The 25026-nt window shown below is 39.0% G+C and overlaps 2 protein-coding genes across 5 annotated transcripts in view; both read left to right on the forward strand.

Moving 5' to 3' along the window:
• The first annotated feature begins 371 nt into the window (after positions 1 to 371).
• Positions 372 to 11480, forward strand: xab2 (XPA binding protein 2). The gene is made up of 19 exons (XM_079635522.1): positions 372 to 518; positions 908 to 1056; positions 1140 to 1263; positions 1367 to 1564; positions 1731 to 1865; positions 2726 to 2890; positions 3949 to 4093; positions 4175 to 4326; positions 4426 to 4545; positions 4622 to 4753; positions 5843 to 5974; positions 6058 to 6171; positions 6329 to 6491; positions 6640 to 6830; positions 6919 to 7041; positions 7132 to 7303; positions 10725 to 10851; positions 10982 to 11088; positions 11193 to 11480. The coding sequence occupies exons 1-19, from the start codon at positions 477 to 479 to the stop codon at positions 11252 to 11254; spliced, it is 2553 nt and encodes an 850-aa protein (XP_079491648.1). The 5' UTR covers positions 372 to 476; the 3' UTR covers positions 11255 to 11480.
• Positions 11481 to 12479: 999 nt separating this feature from the next.
• camsap3 (calmodulin regulated spectrin-associated protein family, member 3) overlaps positions 12480 to 25026 on the forward strand; it is a 36560-nt gene continuing 24013 nt past the window's right edge. For 3 of the 4 annotated variants that reach the window (XM_079635535.1, XM_079635536.1, XM_079635537.1), the window contains exon 1: positions 12496 to 12961. In XM_079635535.1, coding sequence (XP_079491661.1) covers positions 12829 to 12961 — 133 coding nt within the window. In that variant the 5' untranslated portion in view covers positions 12496 to 12828. Of the gene's footprint in view, positions 12962 to 25026 lie in introns of all 4 variants that reach the window. The other variant, XM_079635534.1, reaches the window with a different exon arrangement.

Consider the following 25026-nt stretch of genomic DNA (forward strand, 5'->3'; position numbering starts at 1 on the left):
TTTTTCTCAAGAGTGGAAATCCTCATCGACTCTGTTAGGGTAACTTACTACTACACTGAAGATCTAATAGCCGATCTATTATAGTTAGTGGTTTACCACAATTCATTCTAAACTACTGTAATTAAAAATATATATTTGTAAACTCCAAATTTAGCCCACTGCAGAATAATGGGAAAGACGTTGAAGATTAGCTGACAGGATATCAATAATATTCATTTAACGAGGTTATTCAGACTAGTACTGAAGCCTCTCTTCCATTGACTTCCATTCAAAAACGCACTAAGGCTCCCCCTAGAGGAGAAGCCCTGACACAACCTGCCTGTCCACCACACTGTCCACCTCAGCCAATAGGAAGCGACTTCACTCGGAAAGGGCGGGGCGTTTGTATTCAACGATCTCAGCACGTTGGGAAAGTGTTTGTTTTGTCAAGAATTTCACAGAGTTTTTACTTCTATTTGACGGATTTTCTCTCGCTAATGAAAATGCCGACTCTTAACGGAAAGGCAGACGTTATATTCGTAAGTATTTTAGTTTCTTAAGTCAGTTTCGTGACATTTAACCGAGCCTGTCCTCAGCTAGCTGTGATTAGCTTGCTAACTACGAGAGTATAAGATAATAACGTTATGCAAAAATTGTGTTTGAAGATTTTTATTAGAAACATCTTTGATTTTTTTTACCTGTCAAACATCAACTGGAGTAGTGTTGTTGTTCGCATTGATTAACGTCATATTTAATAACAGTAACGTTAGTTAGCATAACGCATATGTTTGGTATTGTTTTGATTAGAACAAATATGATTCTGCTCGACATTTTTCTTGTTCCCTTACATAACTTGTAACCATTACTCATATTTGATTTTTATCTTTTTGAGCATCTGTGTTTCATAAAGCTCTTGTGTGTTTTGCAGGAAGATGATGATCTGCCTTATGAAGAAGAAATCATCAGGAATCCATATTCAGTAAAGTGTTGGATGCGTTATATTGAGCACAAGCAAAATGCCCAGAAATCAGTTCTCAATATGATCTATGAAAGAGCTTTAAAAGAGTTGCCTGGCAGGTACGTACGTGTCATCTGGTTCTCTCTTACATTGAACCTGTGTGCTTGATGCACATAAATGATGTTTGTTATTTTTCTGTCAGTTACAAGTTGTGGTACAACTACCTGAGAGAGAGGCGGAAACAAGTGAAAGGCAAGTGTGTCACAGATCCAACATATGAGGAGGTGAACAACTGTCATGAGAGAGCACTTGTGTTTATGCACAAGGTAAAGTTGACATTTCATACATTTTCATGATTATTTGGCGGTTACTTGTGTGATTTGATGGTTGCACGTTTATAGCAGACTGAATATATTATTGTCTCCTCAGATGCCGAGGATATGGATCGACTACTGTCAGTTCATGGTGTCTCAATGCAAAATTACACGGAGCAGACGGACGTTCGATCGGGCGTTACGAGCGCTGCCCGTTACCCAGCATCCTCGCATCTGGCCTTTGTATCTTCGCTATGGCCGTAACTTGCCTCTCCCAGAAACAGCTATTCGTGTTTTCCGTCGTTACCTAAAGGTAAGGGACGGACATTATGCTGAATACCAAATATACGCTTGATTGTCTGTATAAGTTGACATTTCAAGCCTTGTGCTTCGAGGGGCTGTAAGATTTCTTTCTGCTTGCTGTGTTGTTTTGTTTAAGAGATCTCTATAGACTTGCTTTTCCTCTGTCCTGTCTGTAGTTGTCTCCTGAGAATGCAGAGGAATACATTGATTACCTGCGTTCAGTTGGACGTCTGGATGAAGCTGCGCTCCGACTGGCAGCTGTGGTCAATGATGAAAACTTTGTTTCTAAAGAGGGAAAGTCCAATTATCAGGTCAGAAAATTACATGTTTTACATTTTGAGTTTGTCCACCTAAACATCCACAGACTGTTCAAAGGTTGAAAAGGTTTAAAATGACTGTTTTCTATTTGAATATATAAATTTTATTGATTCCTGTGATCAAAGCTGAATTTTCAGCATCATTACTCCAGTCTTCAGTGTCACATGATCCTTCAGAAATCATTCTAATATAATCTCATTTGATGCAGAAACATTTGTTATTATTATCAACGATGACGACAGTTGTGCTGCTTTATATTTTTTTAATCGTGATTTTTATTTATTTTTTATTCAGCATTCTTAGTTGAATAGAAAGTTCAAAAGAGCATCATTAATTTGAAATGGAAATATTTTGTAACATTATAAAGTCTTAATTGTCGATTTATTATAATCAATTTAATGCATCCTTGCTGAATAAATGTATTAATTAAAAAGAAAATCTTACTAACCCCAAACTTTTGAACGTTAGTGTATTTGACACAGATTTATTTTAATAATGTATGATGAAATCTGAAATTGGTCACTGTTTGATTAGACTATCTTGTCATAATTCATGCTGAAGACACAAATGTAGGTTGCAGATCTTGATTTGGTGGCTTAAAATATGTCAAGAATAGTATTTTGGTTTAAAAATGAACATTTAATAATACACTGGTCTTTACTATAGGAATTTTAATTATTCAAGTCCCTAATCAATTCATGCAATCTTCATTCTGAGGTCAATGCATTGTTATGCATCAAAGTATTTGCATCTATCTTATGTCCATATTAATCCAGAATTGTGAATTATGCACTATACAAATATATTATACATTATACAAATTCTCATTATACAACTTGAAATTCAATTACAGCTTTGGCACGAGCTCTGTGACCTCATCTCACAAAACCCGGACAAGGTGACCTCACTAAAAGTGGGAGCGATTATCCGAGGAGGTCTTACCCGCTTTACTGACCAGCTTGGCAGACTCTGGTGTTCTCTGGCGGATTACTACATCCGCAGTGGACACTTCGAGAAGGTAAATCTGTGAAATCTGAGGGGTCGTTTACAAGACACCGTTTCCGATTAAAACTTTTTATGCATTTGCCGTTCATTTACACGTCAATGGCGTTTTGGGGGCTCTAAAAATGCAAACTTATAAAAACGGGTTTCAAAGTGCAAGTTTTATAAAACGATACCGTTATCATATCTGTGTAAACTACAAAAACGTGAATTTGTGAAAACTGTGGGTTTAAACAAAACACATTTTTTTGTCTATTGGTGCATACTGTTTCTTTAAAGAGGTGGTTGATTATGATTTCACTTTTCTAATTTTAGTTAGTGTGTAATGTCGCCGTTTGAGCATAAACAACATCTGCAAAGTTACAACGCTCAAAGTTCAAAGCAAAGGGAGATATTTGCTTTAAAAGAAATAGTTTAAGGACTACAACAAACGGCTGGTAGGGACTACATGACATTCCTCCCGGGTTAGTGACATCACAAACCCTAAAATTTACATAAACCTATAGATTGTCATGACTAGAAGAACTCCACATTAGCTACATAAATTCATCAACTAACCATTCAGAAATGTTGTCTACATGTTGTCACTTCTTGAGTCTCTCCATCATTGTCTGACTCCGGTTTGAACATAAACGGCCCTTTTTGCCGGGAGCAGCAGCTCATTTGCATTTAAAGGGACAGACACAAAACGGTGCGTTTTTGCTCACCCTCAAAAAGTGACAATTTTAACATGCTATATAAAAATATCTGTGGAGTTCACACACACTCAGGGGACATCAAAGACTTATTTTACATCTTGTGAAAAGGGCATTATACCACCCCTTTAAAAAGTAACATCACCAACTACTGGCCTGGCATGAATAATACAGCGGTTTTAGGCGTTTTCATGGATCCGTGTGATCGGGATAATTTTGACTGCTTTGTCATCTGTATGCAAAAAAAAAGCGCAAAGGAAAAACTTTCCTGTTCTTTAGTACATCATTGCCATGTAAACGTACATTAGGCTCCTGAATATACTAACTCTGTTCACGCACAGGTTGACACCATTAACTATCTTGTGTCGTTTTTTTCAAGGCTCGAGATGTATACGAGGAAGCCATCCTAACCGTAGTCACTGTGCGAGACTTCACTCAGGTTTTCGACAGCTATGCGCAGTTTGAAGAGAGTATGATCGCTGCCAAGATGGAGACCACATCTGAACTGGGAAAAGACGAAGATGGTGAGAGATTTTTCTTACAGACCTTTACAGCAAATAAGCCTTGATGTTGGTCTTACAGAAATGCTGATTTCCCCACTGTAGAAGACATCGACTTGGAGTTGCGATTGGCCCGTTTTGAGTTGCTGATAACTCGACGGCCGCTCTTATTAAACAGCGTGCTGCTCCGTCAGAACCCTCACAACGTTCACGAGTGGCACAAGAGAGTCAAACTCTACGACGGCCAACCTCGACAGGTCGGAAACATCATTCACATCATCTTTAAATCAGTCGATATTTGATTTTGAGTCGATGTCGTGTGTGATTTACACGTCCTATGTTGCTTCGTCCTGTAGATCATCAACACATACACAGAGGCCGTGCAAACAGTAGATCCTGTGAAAGCCACAGGAAAGCCTCACAATCTCTGGGTGTCCTTCGCCAGATTCTATGAGGATAACGAACAGCTAGATGATGTACGAAACTTCTCATCGATAATTACTGGGCACATTACTGTAAACTGATGGCTAACTATTTGACTTGAACTTCAAGGCTCGGACTATCTTCGAGAAGGCCACAAAGGTCAACTACAAACAGGTTGATGATCTTGCTGCAGTGTGGTGCGAGTATGGAGAGATGGAGCTGAGACATGAGAACTATGACCAGGCTTTGCGTATACTAAGGGTAAGAGACAGTGTCACACATTACCACTAGTGCTTTAGTGCAGCGGTTCGCAACCATATTTCCACTCGTACTTCTGCTGTAATGATGACAAAGCTGAAAAACCTGTTATTATAACATTAACTAGGAGTGTCAAACTAGGAGATTCAAATGATTAACTAAAATCGTTTATTTCATGATTCCAGAAGTTTCAAAAACGCCATGTTCCTCAATAAAGGCAAGAGTTGGTGAGGGGAAAAATTCAAGTAGAAAATATTTCAGCTTGGAAAATTGACATCACCCTTTATTCAAAAATTACTACAAGATTTTGTAAGCATTTTGCGGAGTCATTTGTTTTATTTGTAGTAATGCAATGAGACATGTTAGATTCTGCCAACATAATTTTTGGCCAGGCTATAAGGATAAAAGAGTTGCAAAACCCGAGGGCATGTAGACAACTTGTACAATAAATATTCATACACTTTAATGCCAATTTACACTCACAGCTCCAATGTGAAAACCTGTAAAATACAAACAAAATCTGAATTTTAATGTTGAGATTTGCACTCGCAGAAAATATTCACAAACCTGTATTCTGAATTTGAAGTTGCAGACAAGTAGTCACAAATGCCATTCACAGAAAAACAATGACAGACACAAACTTTTAGTACGTATTCGCTCTTATTCTTACGTTCTCATTCGCAGTACAACCTCAATCAGGCACTTGCAACTTGTCCAATCTGTCAAGATTTATTAAATAAAAATACAACCTGTATCTGTAGGTTTGCTCATTTTGTCAGATGAATACCTGAACCAAGTTTAGTGTTATGTTCTTCCCTCAAATTTAAGCTATTTAAAAAATATAACACATTTCCTCATATTTTGATGATTGAATTGAACTTGTAGGGTCATTGAGGACATCACTTTTGGCCACTACTGTACATATCGATTTTTAACGGCTTTCAGCATTGCTATTATTCATTATTTTATATTATAATATTTGAAGTCATTTTGCAGCCCAGTTTCTTTGCAATAAAGTGATTAAGGTGGAGATCGGTGAGAATTCTCATGTCATCAAACTTTTCCAGATGTTGACAATCTTTTTCTTCTCAGAAAGCAACAGCGATTCCCTCAAGAAAAGCAGAGTATTTTGACGCATCAGAACCGGTGCAGAATCGAGTATATAAATCCCTGAAAGTTTGGTCCATGCTTGCAGACTTGGAGGAGAGTCTTGGCACGTTCCAGGTATGCAACTGTATATAACATGCTGGATTTAGCAGTAAGACTCTTGCAATGTTGTGTGTTAACGGAACTGTTGCTTTCGTCAGTCCACAAAGGCGGTGTATGATCGCATCATTGACCTCCGCATCGCCACACCGCAGATCATCATTAACTATGCCATGTTTCTTGAAGAACACAACTACTTTGAAGATAGCTTCAAGGTAATGGCATTTAATCAGTCTGTGACATGGACATGACCTTCTTTTTTATTGTTTCATTCTTTTGGGAATTTATATATTTTCGCTTTAACAAACATGTTTATTTATTCATCAAATCATATTTGTTTATAAATAAATCTGGATTTAATTTTGATTGTAGGCATATGAGCGTGGCATTGCCCTCTTTAGGTGGCCTAATGTCCATGACATCTGGAACACGTACCTCACTAAGTTCATCGACCGATATGGAGGCAAGAAGCTGGAGAGAGCACGAGATCTGTTCGAGCAAGCGCTGGATAGGTGTCCACCTAAATATGCCAAAAGTAATAATACAGAAAACACAAAATGATTTCATTTAAAATGTTTATAAAATCTAGAATCCATTTGATCAGGTCTAAAGTTTGGAAATGCATAGCCAACTCTGTTAGACACAAAAGCCCAGGTCCTGATTTAATTTGTGTTGTTTAACAGCGATCTACCTGCTGTACGCTAAGCTGGAAGAGGAGTACGGTTTGGCGCGACATGCCATGGCTGTATATGAGAGAGCCACTTCGGCTGTAGAGCCACAGGAACGCCATCAGATGTTTAACATCTACATCAAACGGGCAGCAGAGATTTATGGAGTCACTCACACAAGGGCCATCTATCAGAAAGCCATTGAGGTAAACCACTCAGATGGCATCGCTTAGAAAATGTATCAAGATTTCTAACATGTTTTGTGCTGTAATGAGTTAAATTGGTCTGGTGCAGGTCCTGCCAGATGAACACGCCAGAGACATGTGCCTGCGCTTCGCTGACATGGAGAGCAAACTCGGAGAGATCGACAGAGCGAGAGCCATCTACTCTTACTGCTCTCAGATCTGTGATCCCAGGGTAAATCTTACCTCACCGTTCCACATTACTTTGGTCATATTGTCTGTGATGCTGGATTTTGAACGCCCTCCCGTACCATTTCTTGAACAGTTGACCGCTCATTTCTGGCAAAGCTGGAAGGAGTTTGAGATTCGCCACGGTAACGAGGACACCATCCGTGAGATGCTGCGGATCAAACGCAGTGTGCAGGCCACATACAATACACAAGTCAACTTCATGTCCTCTCAGATGCTCAAGGCAACCACTAATGCTACTGGAACAGGCAAGTTTCATTCATTAAAGGGGTTTTGACATGAGAAATCAATTTGAGTTTTTGTTGTGTAAGAGGTCTTTGAAGCATTAAAGCAAAACTAAGGAAGATTTTTTTACCTTAAAATAATGTTTCCAAAATTGTTTCATCGGTTCATCAAGTCGTAACAGGGTGAAAGGCACTTATGCCTCTGCTTTGCGGTTCTTTATCTGCTATAACCACACGTTTCTGTAGTTCTAATGAGACAACTATAAATTTGAGTTGCTTTACATCAAGCATTACAATAGTCATTATTTAGTTTTTCTTCGTTTCTGATGTTGCAATACATCATACTTTCATGAAATCATGCATCATACTCTACCTTGTCTGTGGACATCGTTCATTCCAAAGCCGGTGCTGGATAAAGAGCGAGCGAGCGTGTGTGTGACATAGGCTGCCGTAGGCTAAATTATTTACGACAGCGGTAATGGACAATTCCGCTTCCAACCTGTAGGGCGACCGCAGAGGAAAAGTTATTTAGTGTTGCTTTAAAACAGTTTCATAGCTTAACGTCCTCCTCGTGTAGAAAAAAAGCATTTATGGAATCAAGCTTCAAGAAATGATTAGTTTGGGTATTGTGGGATCTGTGACGTCACATAGGAAAATAGATTTGCATATGACTGCCTCTAGAGCAGGGGTGCCCAATCCTGCTCCTGCCGATCGACTGTCCTGCACAGTTCATCTCCAACCCTAAACAAACACACCCGAAGCAACCAATTAATGTCTTCAGGATCACTTGAAAATTAAAGGCAGCTGTGTTTGATTAGGGTTGGAGATGAACTGGATTGGGCACCCCTGCTCTAGAGCAAGACATCAACGAATCATGGTACACCATCACACAATTAGCCCCGCCCACTGGTGTTCAGTCGGTTAACACTTGTCAAAATCAAATAAAACCCATTATAATCACTGACGCTGCCTACACTGGATACCGCATCCACCTTAGTGTTTAACATAAGAGCAGGCGTGACCATTTTTAGCTTAAATAATGCTTCATCATTAATCACTTGTGCAATAGAGAGTGGGCGTTGATACTGTTTCCTATGCAGTGACGTTATACTCATCATAACAGTGGCCGTTTACTGGCAAGCCTTAAAGGAGCCGCCCCTTAAAAACGGGTCAATTCAGACAGAGGGTCAGAATGAGGGTTAAAAATAATAATTTTCTGCATATATATTTGGGGTTTTTTTGTGTGCAAAAAACATTATTAATGTATATGAACCTCAAGGAACATATTAAAAATAAACAATCCATGTTATGACCCTTTAAAGCCAACGGGAAATCAAAATCGATTGTTTTTAATATATGTTCTTTAGGCTTGTTAGTCAAAAGTTGATTTGGGCTACTGTTGTGGCTGTTGTTTCATGATCACTTTACAGGAAAAATGTGTCTTTATAAAAACTGTTGATTCTTCCACACTAATAACTGGAGTAGTGTTTCAATTGTTCACTAAATTTGAAAATATACACGTTGGTTTTGTTAATTGAATTAGGGCTAAAATTAAAGGGGTGGTTCGGGATTTTGGACATCGGACCTCATTTTCAAGTTAGCCTAGTTGTTATTCATCAGTGGAGACAGTTTTCAAAAATGTTCATCCAGTCCTTCCAGTTGCTTAGTTCGCCGATGCTAGGCTAGCGCGAGTCAACGGTATAAGCTAGCCTGCCATTAAAAACTGTTTTACCCACTCCACAGTACACCAAAAGCAAATAAATTATAACGCCAGACTGTCGATGTAAATGTCTATTGAGAGAATAATGTTAGAAATCAAACTACCGGTTCTCTTACATCTCAATGATCGCATTACATTTACAGGAACTAGTTTCTCAGCAGCGGCGGAATTTTACTTTGCTCCGGTTAGTAGTACTGCGCCGAAAAGTAAACACAGAACAGAAGCGCGCACTACAGACGGGACGTCTAGCTAGCTAGTAGTAGCCATGAACAACGATATTGAAAAACATTCGATTGTAAACTAAGGAATTGGCAATATGGTGATTCGTTGTGCATTTCGAAATTGTAAAAATAAACCAAATAGATGGTCATGCAAAAAGTTTCCACAAATTTCCATTGAGAGACCCAGAAAGGAACCAACTGTGACTTCTTTCTGCTGGCTTGGACAACGAGACACCGGCAGAGACTATTAAAGTTGCGAATTTGTAGTGATTATTTTAGACCAGACGACTTTGAAAACCCCCATAATCGAAACGTTCATAAGTCACTGACAAGGAATGCAGTACCAGCCGTCTTTCCATATCCAACAGCAGATGAACAGGTAATAACTTTTGTTAGGCTACTGTAGCTATCTATGAAGCTAGTCCCTTTCATAACTGATAGAATGACAATGACAACGGTAGTGGAGATAACGTTACAGTTCAATTTCTGCCCTTTTAGCATCCATCTCGATTAGTTCTTCGTCTGTGTATTCCGGCTCATACATGTACGGTTCGTTGAATAAAACACATTCCTCGTCTCCAAAGTCTGAAACATTGGCATGGCTTTCAAACGTGGCCATAGTCCTATGTTGATTTCTTAGTGAAATATATACTCTGCTTCTGTAGTGATGAGTGTCAGCGGCAGGTAAACACACTTGCGTCATGTGGAGACTCTCTCGGTTGCCTAGGTAACTTAATATCACTCCGCCGCTGCTGTAGACTGTGCTAATAAATACAGGGAACAAAGTATAACTCTTGCAATGCAATGAAAGGGTAGTTTGATTTCTAACATTATTCTCTCAATAGACATTTACATCGACAGTCTGCCGTTATAATTTATTTGCTTTTGGTGTACTGTGGAGTGGGTAAAACAGTTTTTAATGGCAGGCTAGCTTATACCGTTGGCTCGCGCTAGCCTAGCATCGGCGAACTAAGCAACTGGAAGGACTGGATGAACATTTTTGAAAACTGTCTCCACTGATGAATAACAACTAGGCTAACTTGAAAATGAGGTCCGGTGTCCAAAATCCCGAACCACCCCTTTAAAGATAAATATTAGACAAAACTTTAAGAAAACTACATTTAAGTTGAAGTACTCAAGCTTATAACTATATGTTTAGGTTGAATTAAATTAAAACTGAACAGTAAATTGAAGCTACGATATATATAAATTAAAAAAACAAATGACATGCATAACATTTATTAAAACTTTTAAATGAAATGTGAAAATATAATAATTAAAGCTAATTAAGATATGAATAAATTCTATAATAGTATATAAATGATACTAAAATAACCTGAGAATGGTGCAGAATCTGTTATTTTCTAGAATGACAATCTATATTTGCCATGTGATATTTCTGTGGTAAGCAAATGGGTGTTGGAGTAATCCACTAACTGAGGTTATGTAACAGCATATTATCATTATCCAGTGTGTGAGTAAACGTTTGTGTTGTGTGTTTCAGTGTCAGATCTTGCTCCGGGGCAGAGCGAAGTGGATGACATGAGGCTGCTGGAGCAGAAGGCTCAGCAACTGGCTGTAGAGGCCGAACAGGACAAACCCAAACCTAAAGACAAGATCCTTTTCGTCAGGTGTGTTCTGCTGTGCCCTAGTCTGAGCACAAGCCCGGCTCAATGGCTTATTGAAACGATTCTGCCCTCTTTGGAAATGAAGTTTCTATTGTGCTATTTACATCACTTGACATTTGTTTGATTTGTACAGAAGTGACACCTCTCGCAGTGAACTCGCCCAACTGGCCAAACAAGCTAATCCTGATGAGATTGACATTGATGATGATGATGAGGATGCAGAGGATGGGGAACCGGATGGTTAGTTCAGATGGAACATGATTGTTTTTCTTTTCCTCAGCATTTTGATTTTGAGTGTTCTGTCTTTGGACAGTTGCTGATCATTTGCATGCGTGTCATTTCAGAAGTCCAGTTGGAGCAGAAGTCTGTCCCTACTGCTGTCTTCGGAGGACTAAAGGAGGACTGAATGTGTTGCAGTTCAGTAACCAAGAAACAGTGACAATTATTAGCAACATCATGAATTATGTAAATGGTTTGCTACACTTTAGCAATACCAATTTAGACCACAAGGTGTCACTCTTTGGTATTCTTTCATTATTTTTTTCATGATGACATTGGGTAGATAAAAGTTAAAGCGCTAGAAATGCATTGTTTTCCCTCTGTCTACTGTACATTAAAAGATCAATCCCCATACATGACATCTACATGACATCGTTTGTTATCAGATTGCAATACTGCAAAGTCTCTGAAGGCCCTTCCCATCGTTGGACGGACACATGGGTGGAGCTGTTGAATCTGAATGCTGTGGTTTCACTAATATGTCAGTTTGGCACATCTGGTGGTTATTGATCACTCTGTTTCTTTAAACTTTCCTTTTGTTCAAGTTTCTTATTCTGTGTGTAATTGGATGTACATTTATTATTTTAAAGATGTTCGAGGCTGTTTACATCAATAAGCATAATTGGATTTGTTAATAAGCAGTACAGTTTAAGTGCTGGTTCTACTACAAAGAAAAATGGAAAGCCAAAGAATGAGAAAAAACGAATTCACTGTTCCTCCCTAATTAGATTAAAATAGTTCTGAGTTAATCTTCTTACAAAGTTACAGCATTGGTCTCTCTAACATCTTGTGACCTGGCCCTTCAGTGTATTCTGTCCTCTGTTAGGTTTGTTCACAGCTATACTTCTGAACGATTCTCTGTGAAAGTCCATATAAGTGCTTACATTGTTTTTGGTGATTTAAGAGGATGATAAAGTCTGCACTAGTTTACGACATGCCGTGGCCTAAATACAGGTTTGTCGAAGTATGTTATTTGATTAAATATCGTGCTCGCTACTAGTGTGAAGTAAAATTATAGGCCGTACCGTAAGTTAACTTTGTAACAAAATAGGTCTTGAAATAGAAAATCCTCCCAAGAACCGATGAAACTCTTGCTGTTAACACAGCACTCAGTTTAGCATTGTAATGCCGTGCCAGTTATATGTACATCGCTGTACATAATGACTAATATTTCCTCTTCGCACTCTTCTGGGCAAGTTCTACCTGTCCTGCACAGGCTGCACCTGTTTCCATGAGTTAAAGCGCCTTCCTACCTGCTGCTTGAGTTCACAAGCTTAGCCCCGCCCCCTCAGCGCTGTCTCGCACACTCTCACACCTGATTGGACGCCCGGCAGGATGATTGACAGGAGTATGGAGTACCTGGAAATCAGTCCGGAGCGTATCAGCTAGAGCGATGTGGACTCTGAAGCGGGGTCGAAAATAGTGAAACATCCCTGGGAATATCGCTGAATATCTGTCGCTCCGATTGACTAAAACAGCCATACACACCCGCCAGCTATACTGGATGTATTAAAAGAAGATCTAAAGAGGAATAAATTGTGAATTACTTTTTTTTCTTTTCTTGCCGGAACGCTAACGTTACCAGAATCAACGGCCGTGCTGTGGTCGTGTGAAAGAAAAGGATGAGCGTTTGATTTTAGTTTCATTCCTCACCGCATCGCCTTCCTCTGTTTTTCCCGGCCCGTCTGTTGTGGACCTGCTATGGTGGACTCGAATGCAATGAGGAAGACTTTTGTGGTCCCGGACATAAAGCCGTTGGATCAGTATGACTCGAGCAGAGCCAGAATCTGCGCCAGTGTCGGGTGGCTGCTGGCGAAATCCTACGGCAATGCAGGTATGAAGTGGCCGTGTGTCAAACCCTAGTGTGCTACCTTTCTAGAGTGCAGTTTCTTCTTCTGAGTCAGCTGAACCTGTGTAGGCAGCACGAGAGCCCCAAAACTGCGCAAAAACGCCAAAAGCCAGTCTAGCTAGGCTTCTGGCTATGTTATGAGACGCAGCCCGTTGAGTTATTTATTTGGCCATTGAAACTGACACATTTTTGTTTCCTTCTCAAATCTTCTGTTCTCTCTCACCTGTCTGTTTTGAGAGCAGCGTTTGCTCATTGTTCAGTGACTGCGGAGGAAAGCATGTGTGTGTGAAGGTGAACCGTGTGTAAACTCAGCGTTTTTCACAACACAAAGACCACATGAGAGGTGGAAAGCTGTTGGTTGTGGCCCAGCAATGTCTTACTATACGATATGCATTCAGTCTGGCTCTCTTAATTAATTGAACAGAATCATAGTCTGTTAAAAGGTCTAAAAGTGTGCTTTCTTCCACCCATTGGGCACAGAGAACATTAATAATCTGATGGGATGTTACTAACAGTAACTACAATACAAATTGTATCAAATATAGGGGTGAATTCAGGTTGATTGGGTCCCTTTTTGCCATTGAGATGACTGGGAAAAAGTGTCCCTATCAACCTGAATTCACCCCTAAGTAAAATACATATAAAAACTAACTATGTCCTAATATGAGACAGGATAAAATTTGCCCGTGATGGTTTTCCATGAGGACTTTAATCGCACGTGCTTAATCCTTCCAGCAGACATGGCGTTGTCTGGGAATTATGATGTTATGATGTGAAGAAATGTCGTAGTTTTGACCTGAATATGAATATGTATCATGTGAGCGCGTGCTCTGAACGCACCTATGTGTCATATATTCGCCCACTATAACGAACCCCTTTGTTAATACACCCACAAAGATGATGGAGGTCTTGAGCAGACGGCGGGCTGATAATTACACTAAAATGCTCGGCATGTTTAATTTTTTTTTAACTTGAGTAATAAAAAAGAAACTGTATAAACTGATCGATGCTTGGATAGGTGGCTTGATGACGTCAATCAGTGACAGCAGTGTCCTGCAGTGACATCATTTTCTCTCTCTATTTTTCTTTCTACTAGTCTGAATGAAGACGTGGAAGTAAAATATCCCAAAATCTATTGACCAGTGCATGAATAACAACAACAATCGTTTTACCTGTAGCGTCTTCCCTTAAAAGAAAGGGTGACCTGTCCCAGTGTCTAAAATATGCAGTTTCATTTTGTACATAGAGGAAGATTCGTCCATGTAATTTGTCAACTTAATTTATTTCCCACTGTAACCATGCACCAATGCAGCCTTACATAATCTGTTACTGTTTTCCCCTGTTGCGCTTGTACAGTGACATCAATATTGGTTATCGGGTTTAAAAAAAGGCCTAGATGATGTGCCTCACTCTTTTTGTTTCTCTGCCTTTTTTCAGTGTGTAACCTCTGTGTTTCTCATAGTCAGAAGAGGATTGTCTCGCAGTCAGATCCTGGCCTGAGAATTGAAACACACAAGATTTGTTTTTCTTTTTGGGTGCTGCAGACGGGCTAGTGTGTGTGTGTTTGTGGATTGTTTTTAAAAGCCTCATTGTGTCCACCTAATGAGCCACCGTTCATTCAGATTGTAAGTCTGCATTCCTGTTCTTGCTTTAGTCCTTGTTTTGAGCCCGTTTAGAGTCGTTTTTAGAAAGACCTTGATTTAACGGTTCACATTACTCATAATATTTAACCCTGAAACGGGTGGATAATTAGAAGATAATTAAAGATGTTTTGTGTTGGCATGAGTAATGTAATATGCAATCTGCAGTGTGTAATTTTCAACTGGTTTTGATGGCGTTTCAATTGTGTGTGACATCTATATTATGTTCTTCTAGAGCATTAAGTTTATGGCATTAGGGAAGTAAAAAATAACATAAAATGTCATAAATAATAACCTTACATAAGCTATAGAGCTATGCTGTTTTGTTTCTGATAAGATATTTCTGCCCGAGGTTTCGTTGCTTAAAGGAAATAAACATTTTATTACTGAAAAATATTGCTATTAGTTCAATAGTTCAATGTAATTAAAAATAGTTTGAACCCTGTGTTTTTGTGCTTAAAGTTTCCCACCGTTAGCTTAGCAACATGATAACTTCAACATCAAGCTCTGCAGTAGTTGCGTTCCAGGAGTAAAAAAAAATCCCATTATTTTTCTCCATAGGGAAACTTATTTTTTTAATGATAACTTCTAAACCTTTAAAGACCTACAGTAAGCCACGAGGCTGTTGATCAATGTTATATGCTTTTGTTGAAGATATCAGCCTGCATTTATTGAACTGATCTTTTTTTGAAATATTTGTGTTTGACCGTGGTATTCCTGAAAGCATATTACAGAAACTTTCTATCTTAAGTCGTAAGTTAAAATCTGACTAATTAATTTAGGATTTTTCACAAATTCGTATTACAGAAGCACATCTTAAGTTGATTTAGGATTCTTATCCTATCTTACAAAATCTCGTTTTATCTGTAGATAGGAAATCTTAAACCCCTCCATCGAATTCGGTAATCAACTCTCAGGTCTGTTACCAAGCAACCTACGACGCACAAACAGCTGCTGTGTGAAGTAAAACGGAAAAACTGTAGAGATTAGAATGAAAAAAACTAAATAATTGGTTGTAACGAATGTATGTTGTTGTGGGAAGGAGGCGGCGGCAACCGGCGAACATTTAACATTTAATAATCATAAAATAAATAAACACAAAACTAAAGTAAAGGCAACAGCCCCTCACAGCCAACTGCCACACATGCATAACTAAACTAAACATAAAATAACATAACATAAATAGTCCAGGCCTGGTCCTCTCTCGTCACTCCTCCTTTTATACGAGTCCGGTGCAGGAACACTTATGTCCACAGGTGGCGCTTATGAGTAATCACGCCACCGGCCTTGAGAACAAACAGAGAATCAAAACAAACAAATCGTGCTAAAAGATTTCTTTAGAGCCCACCCACTCCCATGAAGCACTGCACATGACGTGATGGTCTCTTCTACGCTCTCAGACTGTATAAATACTTGTATGCAAATTCTGCAATAAATGTAAAATATATTGTTTCTATATATTAAATATTAATCTTTAAATCAATAGTATTGTATTTCTCCATTGATTTAGGTTTAAGGTTTTATTTAGATTTAGGTTTTATTGATTTAGATTTATTCACAGTGCTTAATGGGATTGTAGTTCTTTGCCTCATTGAAGCTGTTAAAGGGATAGTTCACCGAAAAATGACAATTCTGTCATTAATTACTCGCCCTCATGTCGTTCCAAACCCGTAAGACCTTTGTTCATCTTCAGAACACAGCGAAAGATCATTTTGATGAAATCTGAATGCTTTCTGTCCCTCCATTGACAGTCTACGCAACTACCACTTTCAAGCCCCAGAAAGGTAGTAAAGACATCATAAAAGCGACTCCAGTGGTTTAACATCAATTTTATGAAGCAACTTGAGTGCTTTGTTTACAAAATGTACCACTTTTCAAAATATTAATCTCCAAACTCAGCTGTGTTCATTTGTCTTTTTGTACAATTTTCAAATACATTTTTGCTTCAAATCAAAGTTTATGTTTTTGTGATTCACCTCATAACTGGTTCGTTCGGCTGATGCTTATAACGCTTTAGCAAAGACTTTTTTTCAAATCCTTATGGGAAACATGATTGGTAAAAATACTTCCGGAAATAATGTTGTGGCAATGTTTTTCTCTTGGAATCAATTGTAGCCCAAGTCATGGCTCCTGTGCCGAGGGCGTTTGAATGGTGCGTGGAGTTGCTGTGTACGCCTAGAGCATTTCAGGTCTGTCGCTCATGAGACTCCATGATGGACAGGATACTGTCTTACTGATTGTTTAGTAAAGAAGTAAACAGTGAGGCAGCGCTCTAGTTTTTACGCATGTCTAATGCTTCAGTCCCAATATGATAACTATTTAAATCCAATATCGAAATGCCTTAAATTTCAGAACGTGTCTGAAGTTTTCAGCTCAAAATGAGAATTTTATTACAGCTTGTTAAGTTTGCCCCTATTTGGGTGTGAGCAAAAACAACATGCCATTTTTGTGTGTGCCCCTTAAAATGCAAATGAGCTGCTGCTCTCTGCCCCCTTTCTAGAAGAGGGCGGGGTCTTTACAGCTCATGCTTTGGATACTCTGGTAACAACAAAACTGGAGAATGTCATGCAGCCAAAATGTCTGAAATTATCAGTAGCGGTGTTCGACCTTACATGTTTGACCTGGAGTCGGACACTGATTGAGAGACTCAGGAAGAAGTTTTAGAATGCAACTGGACGTTTCTGATTTTGTTAGTCGATAAATTTAAGTTGATTCAACTCATTGACTAGCATGTACCGTCATGTTAATCAAAAAGGCTTTCAGAAACACGTTTTTTGCAAATCCAGCATTGAACTGACCCTAGTTTGTGAAGCAGTCTAGTATAAAATGATTTGCGCAAATATATAACACTTCAACGACTTTCTTCGGCTCATTTCCTTCATAAATGAAAGATGCCGGGTGTCTGTGGAGACTCTAAGTTTGTTGGTACATCCGTTACCAGAATATTTGTAATGTTTTTTGGCGTAGACATTGTATGGAGAGACTGTTTATGATTTATAGAGATTATAAAAAAAGGAGTGGGTTGTATATTTTACCAATATAGGCTGCTTGTTTACATACACTGTGGACACACATCTGTGTTCAAACACCTTATAAAAGTGCATTTTGCATAATAGGTCCTCTTTAAAACTTCCAGGTTTTCTCACACAATGTTCCAAATTGATTAACCGCCACACATAGTTAGGATCTTCCCTGAGTGTGAGAAACTGAAATCTCCCTAATTCACCTGGTTGATGTATAATTGCTAGGCTGTGAGCTCTAGTGTGTGTGGCTCCAGTGTTTGTCTTCACTCCCTGCATCAATAGCAGACCTGTACGACCACACCCGCCGCTGGTCAAAGTCACACACAGCCGAGCCAGAGAGAAATCAGACCAGATTAAAGAGGCTTGGCTGCAGCTGGGCAGCGATGGCTGGATTTCAGCGTTGAGACATGACTGTGTGTGTGTGTGTGTGTGCGCGTGACCTCAGACCTCTGATCCAGCGCTGCACTCGTTTTCCAGCTTGAACCCGATGACATCACCACTCTCACTGCGAGTCTGTGATGTAGCCCTCATGTTCACATCAGAGCCCTGGTCCCGCGCTGAGCTGTATCTCTGCAGTGAAGCCACGCTTTTAAGGCACGCTGTGCTGCTAATTGCTACCTGTGTTACCAGGAAGTTTTTTTTTTAACGTGTTTTTTGGCCAAAGCTTCTCTCTGGATGAACTCGGCTCAATAAAGATCTATCCTTGGAGTGCTGTCCTAGATGCAAGAGCTTTGAGTTCAAGTACAGCCTGAGTGCAGATGAGATTGAGCCAAGGCTAGCATGACTGCTATTGTTGTGTTGCATGTGTTTGTGCTGAGGACGTAAATGATCCCTCAAATCACGCAGCTTGTTAAAGGGATGGTGCCGTTGCTCTTCTAAAGGCTGGAATCACTACACAACTTTTCAAATCTGAACCGATTTTAAGGTGGCTTTCACATCGGGCTTGTTTGCTGCGCGCTGGTCTCGTTTCACATTCAACTTGATTCTATCGAACCCTGGTGCATTATAAACATGCACGGCGCATGATAGAAAACAGAACGAAGGTGAATATACTGTTTTGTTTTGAAAAAGTGCAGCAAAGTGAACTACACTTGCATATACTGTAAGTCCCAGTAAAGTGCAAATGGACTCTTTTGAGGTGAAAGCTGATTGCGAGCCATTCATTTGCCGATCTGAGTGCACTCGCTCTGCACAATGACTATAATAAATCATTATCATATTCATCCCCTCCATGTGTTTTATTTAACTAAAGACATCGTCATCGGCTCAAATGCATGCACAGGTTACTTCACTTCTGAACAAATGCGCACCCGAGTTGCTTTCACATTGATGTGAATCAAGCAACAGTTCGAGTGCGACCTTACCAAACTCAGACAACCTCCTACTGGTAGTCTCGGGTATGTTACCCCGGTGCGCTCCTGTCCACATGACAGCTTTCACATTACCAGTTTTTTCATGCGATCATTCTTTCGAGCTAAACTGCCAGTGTGAAAGCACCCTAAAACACTAGACATCGAACACTTGTCGAATTTGTAAATGGTTACAGCGGGAAAACATTCTGAACACCACAAACTCAAACAGAAACATGTGCCTTGTTGCTTGGAGATGTATGACAAATTAAAACTGTGTTTTGTATTCAACTCAAAATATCAAACATGCATGAAATCTGTCTATTCTGATTACACAAAATCCGCAGACTGGCTATTACTTGATTACTAGCGTTTACTCATCCAGACTGTAAATCGGGGGGGGAAAAAACTGTACAAAAGTCTTGTATTCCAGCCTTTAGTATTCATACGATTTCTATGAAATTGAATTTGAATAATATATAAATATTTATTTAAATCCCTCTAAAAAGAGTAAAGGACTCAATACTTGAAATTTATTTGCAGCGAAAAGGATCATATGCAGAGATGCTAGCAATCTTTTATTATTTAATGTGGGAAAAAAATTAAGTGCTGCTCAGTGCATTTAATTTTTGAATTTAGGAAAACGAGTGCATGTAAACTAAACTTACCTAGTGTGTAGTGTATATATTTTTTATATAGCCTAACTATGTGAACTGATGGTACAAATGAATTGGCCTGCTATTGGTATCAACTGCTAAAATCTACTCATGTAAACAATTCAGAACACGTTAGCAACCTTTATCAGTGCCCATATCAACCATCCTAGCATACTGGTGTCAGTTACATGGCTACTCATATTGTCTATGGAAAATGTAAAAATCGACTTTGACTTTCATACTGTGAGCCTGGATGAATGTCTGCAGTCCTTGGAGCTCTGTCCTAGTTGTAAGAGATTTCAGTTCAAGTACAGCTTGAACACAAATGATAAAATAATCTGATACTGATTTCAAGCAAGGCTGTTAGTCGGGTAAGCGACGCATGCATTGGTACATCTAGCCCCTTAAAAAGGTTTTACGCACATCAGCAATGAAGAATGATACAGTTCCACTGATAGCGTGTTCTTCATCTACGAATGTTTAAGGATGGCCACTGTTGTTATGACCCGGTAGGCTCGTTCCTCTCTAATGGTCTTGTGAGCGTTTTGCCTGTATTAGTCATGCTGGAGTCATCCGTGTGTCACTGCGGTGACTCAACAGGTGATGTGGCTCAGAACAACTGTGGCCTTTTTATCATGTTGTTTAGGCAATTACACGATGAACACGCCCTGAAAATCTGAAGTCATGAAACCTAAGATTATAATGAGATTCCAGTGTCGTCGTTTTACCAGTGAAGGTTGGACACAAAGTGGCCACTTGCGTTTTCTTTTTGGTTTGCTGACTCGGCTTGGTGTGTTGGTGTTTGTTAGAGATATGAAGAACGCTTTGTTTGTGGGCTTACCTATGTACATATGCTGGTTTAACACTACCACAGGCTTCAAAGTAAGAAGTTTATTAGGGAAGATTTGGAAAAGAAAACCTTTTGTTCAGAAACATTCACTTAAAGAGAGCTTGTCTGGTTAAAGATTATCAACGAAAAAATTCACCTTTTAACATCGTTCATGTTTGTGAGACTAAAGGCATACTAAATGTTTAAGAAACATTTTTTTTTTTACATTGCAAAAACTAAATTCATTTATTTTACAGTAAAATTGTGTAACATTTTGACAGTTTAAAATGGTTTTGTATTTGAATTTGAAAATGTCTGTTTACTTTAAAATATAATTTATTCCTGTGATGGTAAAGCTGAATTTTCAGCATTACTCTTCAGTGTCACATGATCCTTCAGAAATCAGTCTAATACGATTATTTTTGTGGATCCTGATTTTTTTTTTTTTTTCAGGATTCTTTGAATAGTAAAAAAGAAGCTTTTATTTGAAATAGAAATATTTTGCATCATTCTAGCTAAATGTCTTAATGTGCTGAGATGTAAAAAAAAAAAAAAAAAGTTCTAGCTCCAAACTTAACAGGAATCTAGTGCACATATATATACATACACATTTAATTCCAGCTTATCCTGTTGCGAAATGTAAAGAATGTAGATTCCACAGTAATATGTTAATCTAAAAAGTGTGTGTGCAGTTTTATGATCTTATTAAATGAGAAACTACTACATAGAATAATTGTGTATTTTTTTTTTTTTTAAGATGAATTAAAATACCAAAAATCTGAAATGAGTATTTTAACCTGAAATCTTAATGTTAGTAGATATGGTCATGCTGTTAGTTGTCATGTATCTGGTTATTGCTTAAAAGGGTGGTAAAATGCCATTTTCACAAGATGTAAAATAAATCTCTGATGTCCCCAGAGTGTGTGTGTGAAGTTTTAGCACAAAATACTCCACAGATATTTTTATATAGCATATTAAAGTTGTCACTTTTTGAGGGTTTGCAAAAACGCACCGTTTTGAGCCTGGCCCTTTAAATGCAAATGAGCTGCTGCAGAGGGCGGGGTTTCAAGAACTCATGTGTGTTAGCAGGGACACACTAAAATGACAGAAACTGTTCTGCCTTTAATGTTAAAACGGAGTCAGACAAAGATGGAGAGGCTCAAGAAGAAGTGACAACACGTAGAATGCAACAGGACGTCTCTGAATGGTTAGTTGATGAATTTATGTTGCTGATGTGGAGTTAACTATCTTCAATTAGCATATTCTGTCATGATAATCTATAAATCGCTCATATAGGAACTGTTGTGAGATGCACAGAGTGACTTTTCTACATGTGAAAAGATGGATGCTAAAGTTTGAGCTGACTCACAAATCTACTCTTATACCACAACTCTTCCTCTTCTCAACATGGACTGTGTGTTCCCGGGGGTGGGTTTTGTGTACATTTTAGGGTTGCTGATGATGTCACTAACCCGGGAGGAATGTTGTGTAGTCCCTACAGCCGTTTGTTGTAGTCCTTTTCTTTAAAAGCAAAAATCTTCCTTTGCTTTGAACTTTGAGCGTTGTAACTTTGCAGATGTTGTTTATGCTCAAACAGCGACATTACACACTAACTAAAGTTAGAAAAGTGAAATCATACTTAACCACCTCTTTAATATCAGTGTATCTACTACTTATCTAAATTGTTTTTATCAAGCATAAGCTAACATTTTGTTGAAGCGGTCTCGTCATATTAAATGGATTATTCCTAACCCGAGAGGCCAATGGCCATAAAAGCTCTGTGTGGTCCTCTGATTGCAGCCGCTAGCCTTTAATTAAAACAAAAATGGACTTTAATGCTCAATGTTCCCATGACAACCCTCTTCAAATCTGAGGTTGACCCTTCTCTGTAGTGTAAAGAAGCTTATATTGGAAACTTGAAACAGTGGTCTTATGATCGAGATCATAAAGGTGTAATGCTCTTGTTGGCTTTAGCTGTCCGTGTTTGGAGACGTACTGGGATGTGACAGTCGTGTGAAGCTCAGCTGACCTGTCAGTCACCGCATGAACTGTGGGTGTGGAGACGCTACATCCTATTTGCTGATGTCTCTCTCTGCAGACTTCTATGTAAATGTCTGTTTGCTTTTGGAGTCCTGCTCAGCTGACTTAAGTCAAACCATTTTAATGAGCGATCGTCTCCTTTCGTTTATTCATTCCACGCTTCTGTCCACGGCCACCATTGAGCCAGACCCCCTGAATCTCTTGACCTTTCACCTCTTCATTGACGAAAATTGGTGTGTGTGTGAGAGAGAGAGAGAGCAAAAGCACATCAGAGAGTGTACGTTGAGGAAGAACAGGGTGATATGGGTAATGTTTACATATTTAGAGCTGATGTTTGCTGTCATAATAGTGTCTAGGACATTGGTGGTGGTTGTCATCTGACCTCTCTCTTTCCTTGTTGATTCCCTTTCTTCCACTTGTGATGTTCCTTATCTAAACCATAGCCACATTTACATGGACACCTTTTTGCATCCAAACACACTGTTGACATGAACGCTAAATAAAGTGATCGGGATGATTTACGTGTTTATATTTCACAAGCTTCAAACTGGATTTGATCTTTTGACATGCGCACACTGCACTAATACACTGAGTTTCCCGCTGTTTGCACAGACTAGCTATCCATTCTCATTTTTCTTTATTTTAAAAAGCAGACTTAATATTTATCTATTTAGGGTGCTAATTAGGAGACGACGAGCAAATGAAGCCTTGTACCGTGCTGCCTATATTTATCAAGCAGTAATAACACCCCTTCCCGTGTCCAAAACAAGGCGTCTGTAGACGAGTCCAAGCTAGAACTGGTGGGACGTTGTCCTTCTCCACGTCACAGACGATGAGTGGATGGGGAATTGAATGACACGACAGTCTTTTGCACCATTTCTATGTCATTGCACATGTGCAGTACTTTCAGTTTCAGTTTTCAATCCCATCAAGAGTTTACAGATCCTAACGAACAGATTAGAAGAGTTTATACAATCTGAATGAAATTTAAATTGCCTTTGGTCAAGTCATTCCGATTGACGTGATTAAATTGCAAAAGGGCCCATGTAAATGCAGCTAGTGTGCTTTACTAACTGAACTACGATGCTACTAACTGAACTACGTTTTGTTTGGCCATTCATTCTGTCTCGCTTTTCCAGTTAGAAGATTTTACATGTTTTAATTTTTCCTGACCAAGTTTGTCCACATTGAATGTGAAAATGCTGCATGACAGAACACAGGTACAGCCAGACAGAACATTATTGATGTTTAAAATAAGTTTTTCTCAAGTGGTATTTTTGACCAATGAGATTTCACTGTGCGGAGCTAGCTTGTATGACGCAGCAAAAAATGAAACCACATCTTGACACTGAACATGAGTCACAGCCTGTGTCAGGTCGTGCCTTGTTTTGACACCGAGGAATGGTGTGGTGAAGCAAAACACATTTTTACACTTTGGGGACAGTAAGATTTTTCATGAAATGTTTCTTGAGCAGGAAATCAGCATACTAGAATTATTTCTGATGGGTCATGTGACGGTAAAGACTAGAGTAATGATGCTGAAAATGTGAAAATTCTGCTTTACCATCACAGGGATAAATTACATCTTAATATAGATTTTAAATAATTAAATATAGATAAATATGGAAATATAGATTTTAAATACGGTAAATGCAGCCTTGGTGAGCAATAAGCATAGTAGACGACTTTTAAAAACATAAAAAAATCTTACCGACCTCTAACTTTTGAACGATAGTGTACATCATATTTAAGTTAATTTGGGATGGTTTTAATTTAACCAGTTCAGAAAAATACTATTCAACTACCGGTAACTGCTTTTTAGGACTACTTTAAATTGTGAGTAGCCTTGTAATTTGATGAGCTACAGTTCCAAACTAGCTTCCCCAGCATGTCTGTCTGTCTGTCTGTCTGTCTGTCTGTCTGTCTGTCTGTCTGTCTGTCTGTCTGTCTGTCTGTCTGTCTGTCTGTCTGTCTGTCTGTCTGTCTGTCTGTCTGTCTGTCTGTCTGTCTGTCTGTCTGTCTGTCTGTCTGTCTGTCTGTATCCAGCGCTTGTCCCATTAAATTCTGTCCTAGTTTAGCGTCGCCTCTCTGTTTTCAGGTATTACTCTCCCATCTTTTCTCTGAAGGTGCAGTACAGACCAGTCATTCATTGACTGCAAGTCCTACAGGGAAATGAAGCCTCTATCAGCCACCCTCATCTCACATCGCTGCGGCTTTTGCATCCTGCTTTGCATTCTGGGTTTGAACTTTATGTGTCACCCAGTTGGTGGGCAATGCTGCCCCCTTTATTTTACGAATTCTCATCATCAATAATTAATCATTTATTTTTGGCTTGTTCGTTTGGCTTGTTATTGGTTGCCGATGTCACATTGCATGTGCATAATGTTATCAGTTAGTTATTTTAGACTCCGTTTAAAGAGACACCCACTTTTCATGATCCAATAAATTCTTGTATAATATTAAGTGCTTCTTTTTCTTCTTCTCTCATCCCCATTGAATCCAGTTTCACTCAA

Source organism: Phoxinus phoxinus (assembly GCF_949152265.1).
Source record: "Phoxinus phoxinus genome assembly, chromosome: 1".
Lineage (NCBI taxonomy): Eukaryota > Metazoa > Chordata > Actinopteri > Cypriniformes > Leuciscidae > Phoxinus > Phoxinus phoxinus.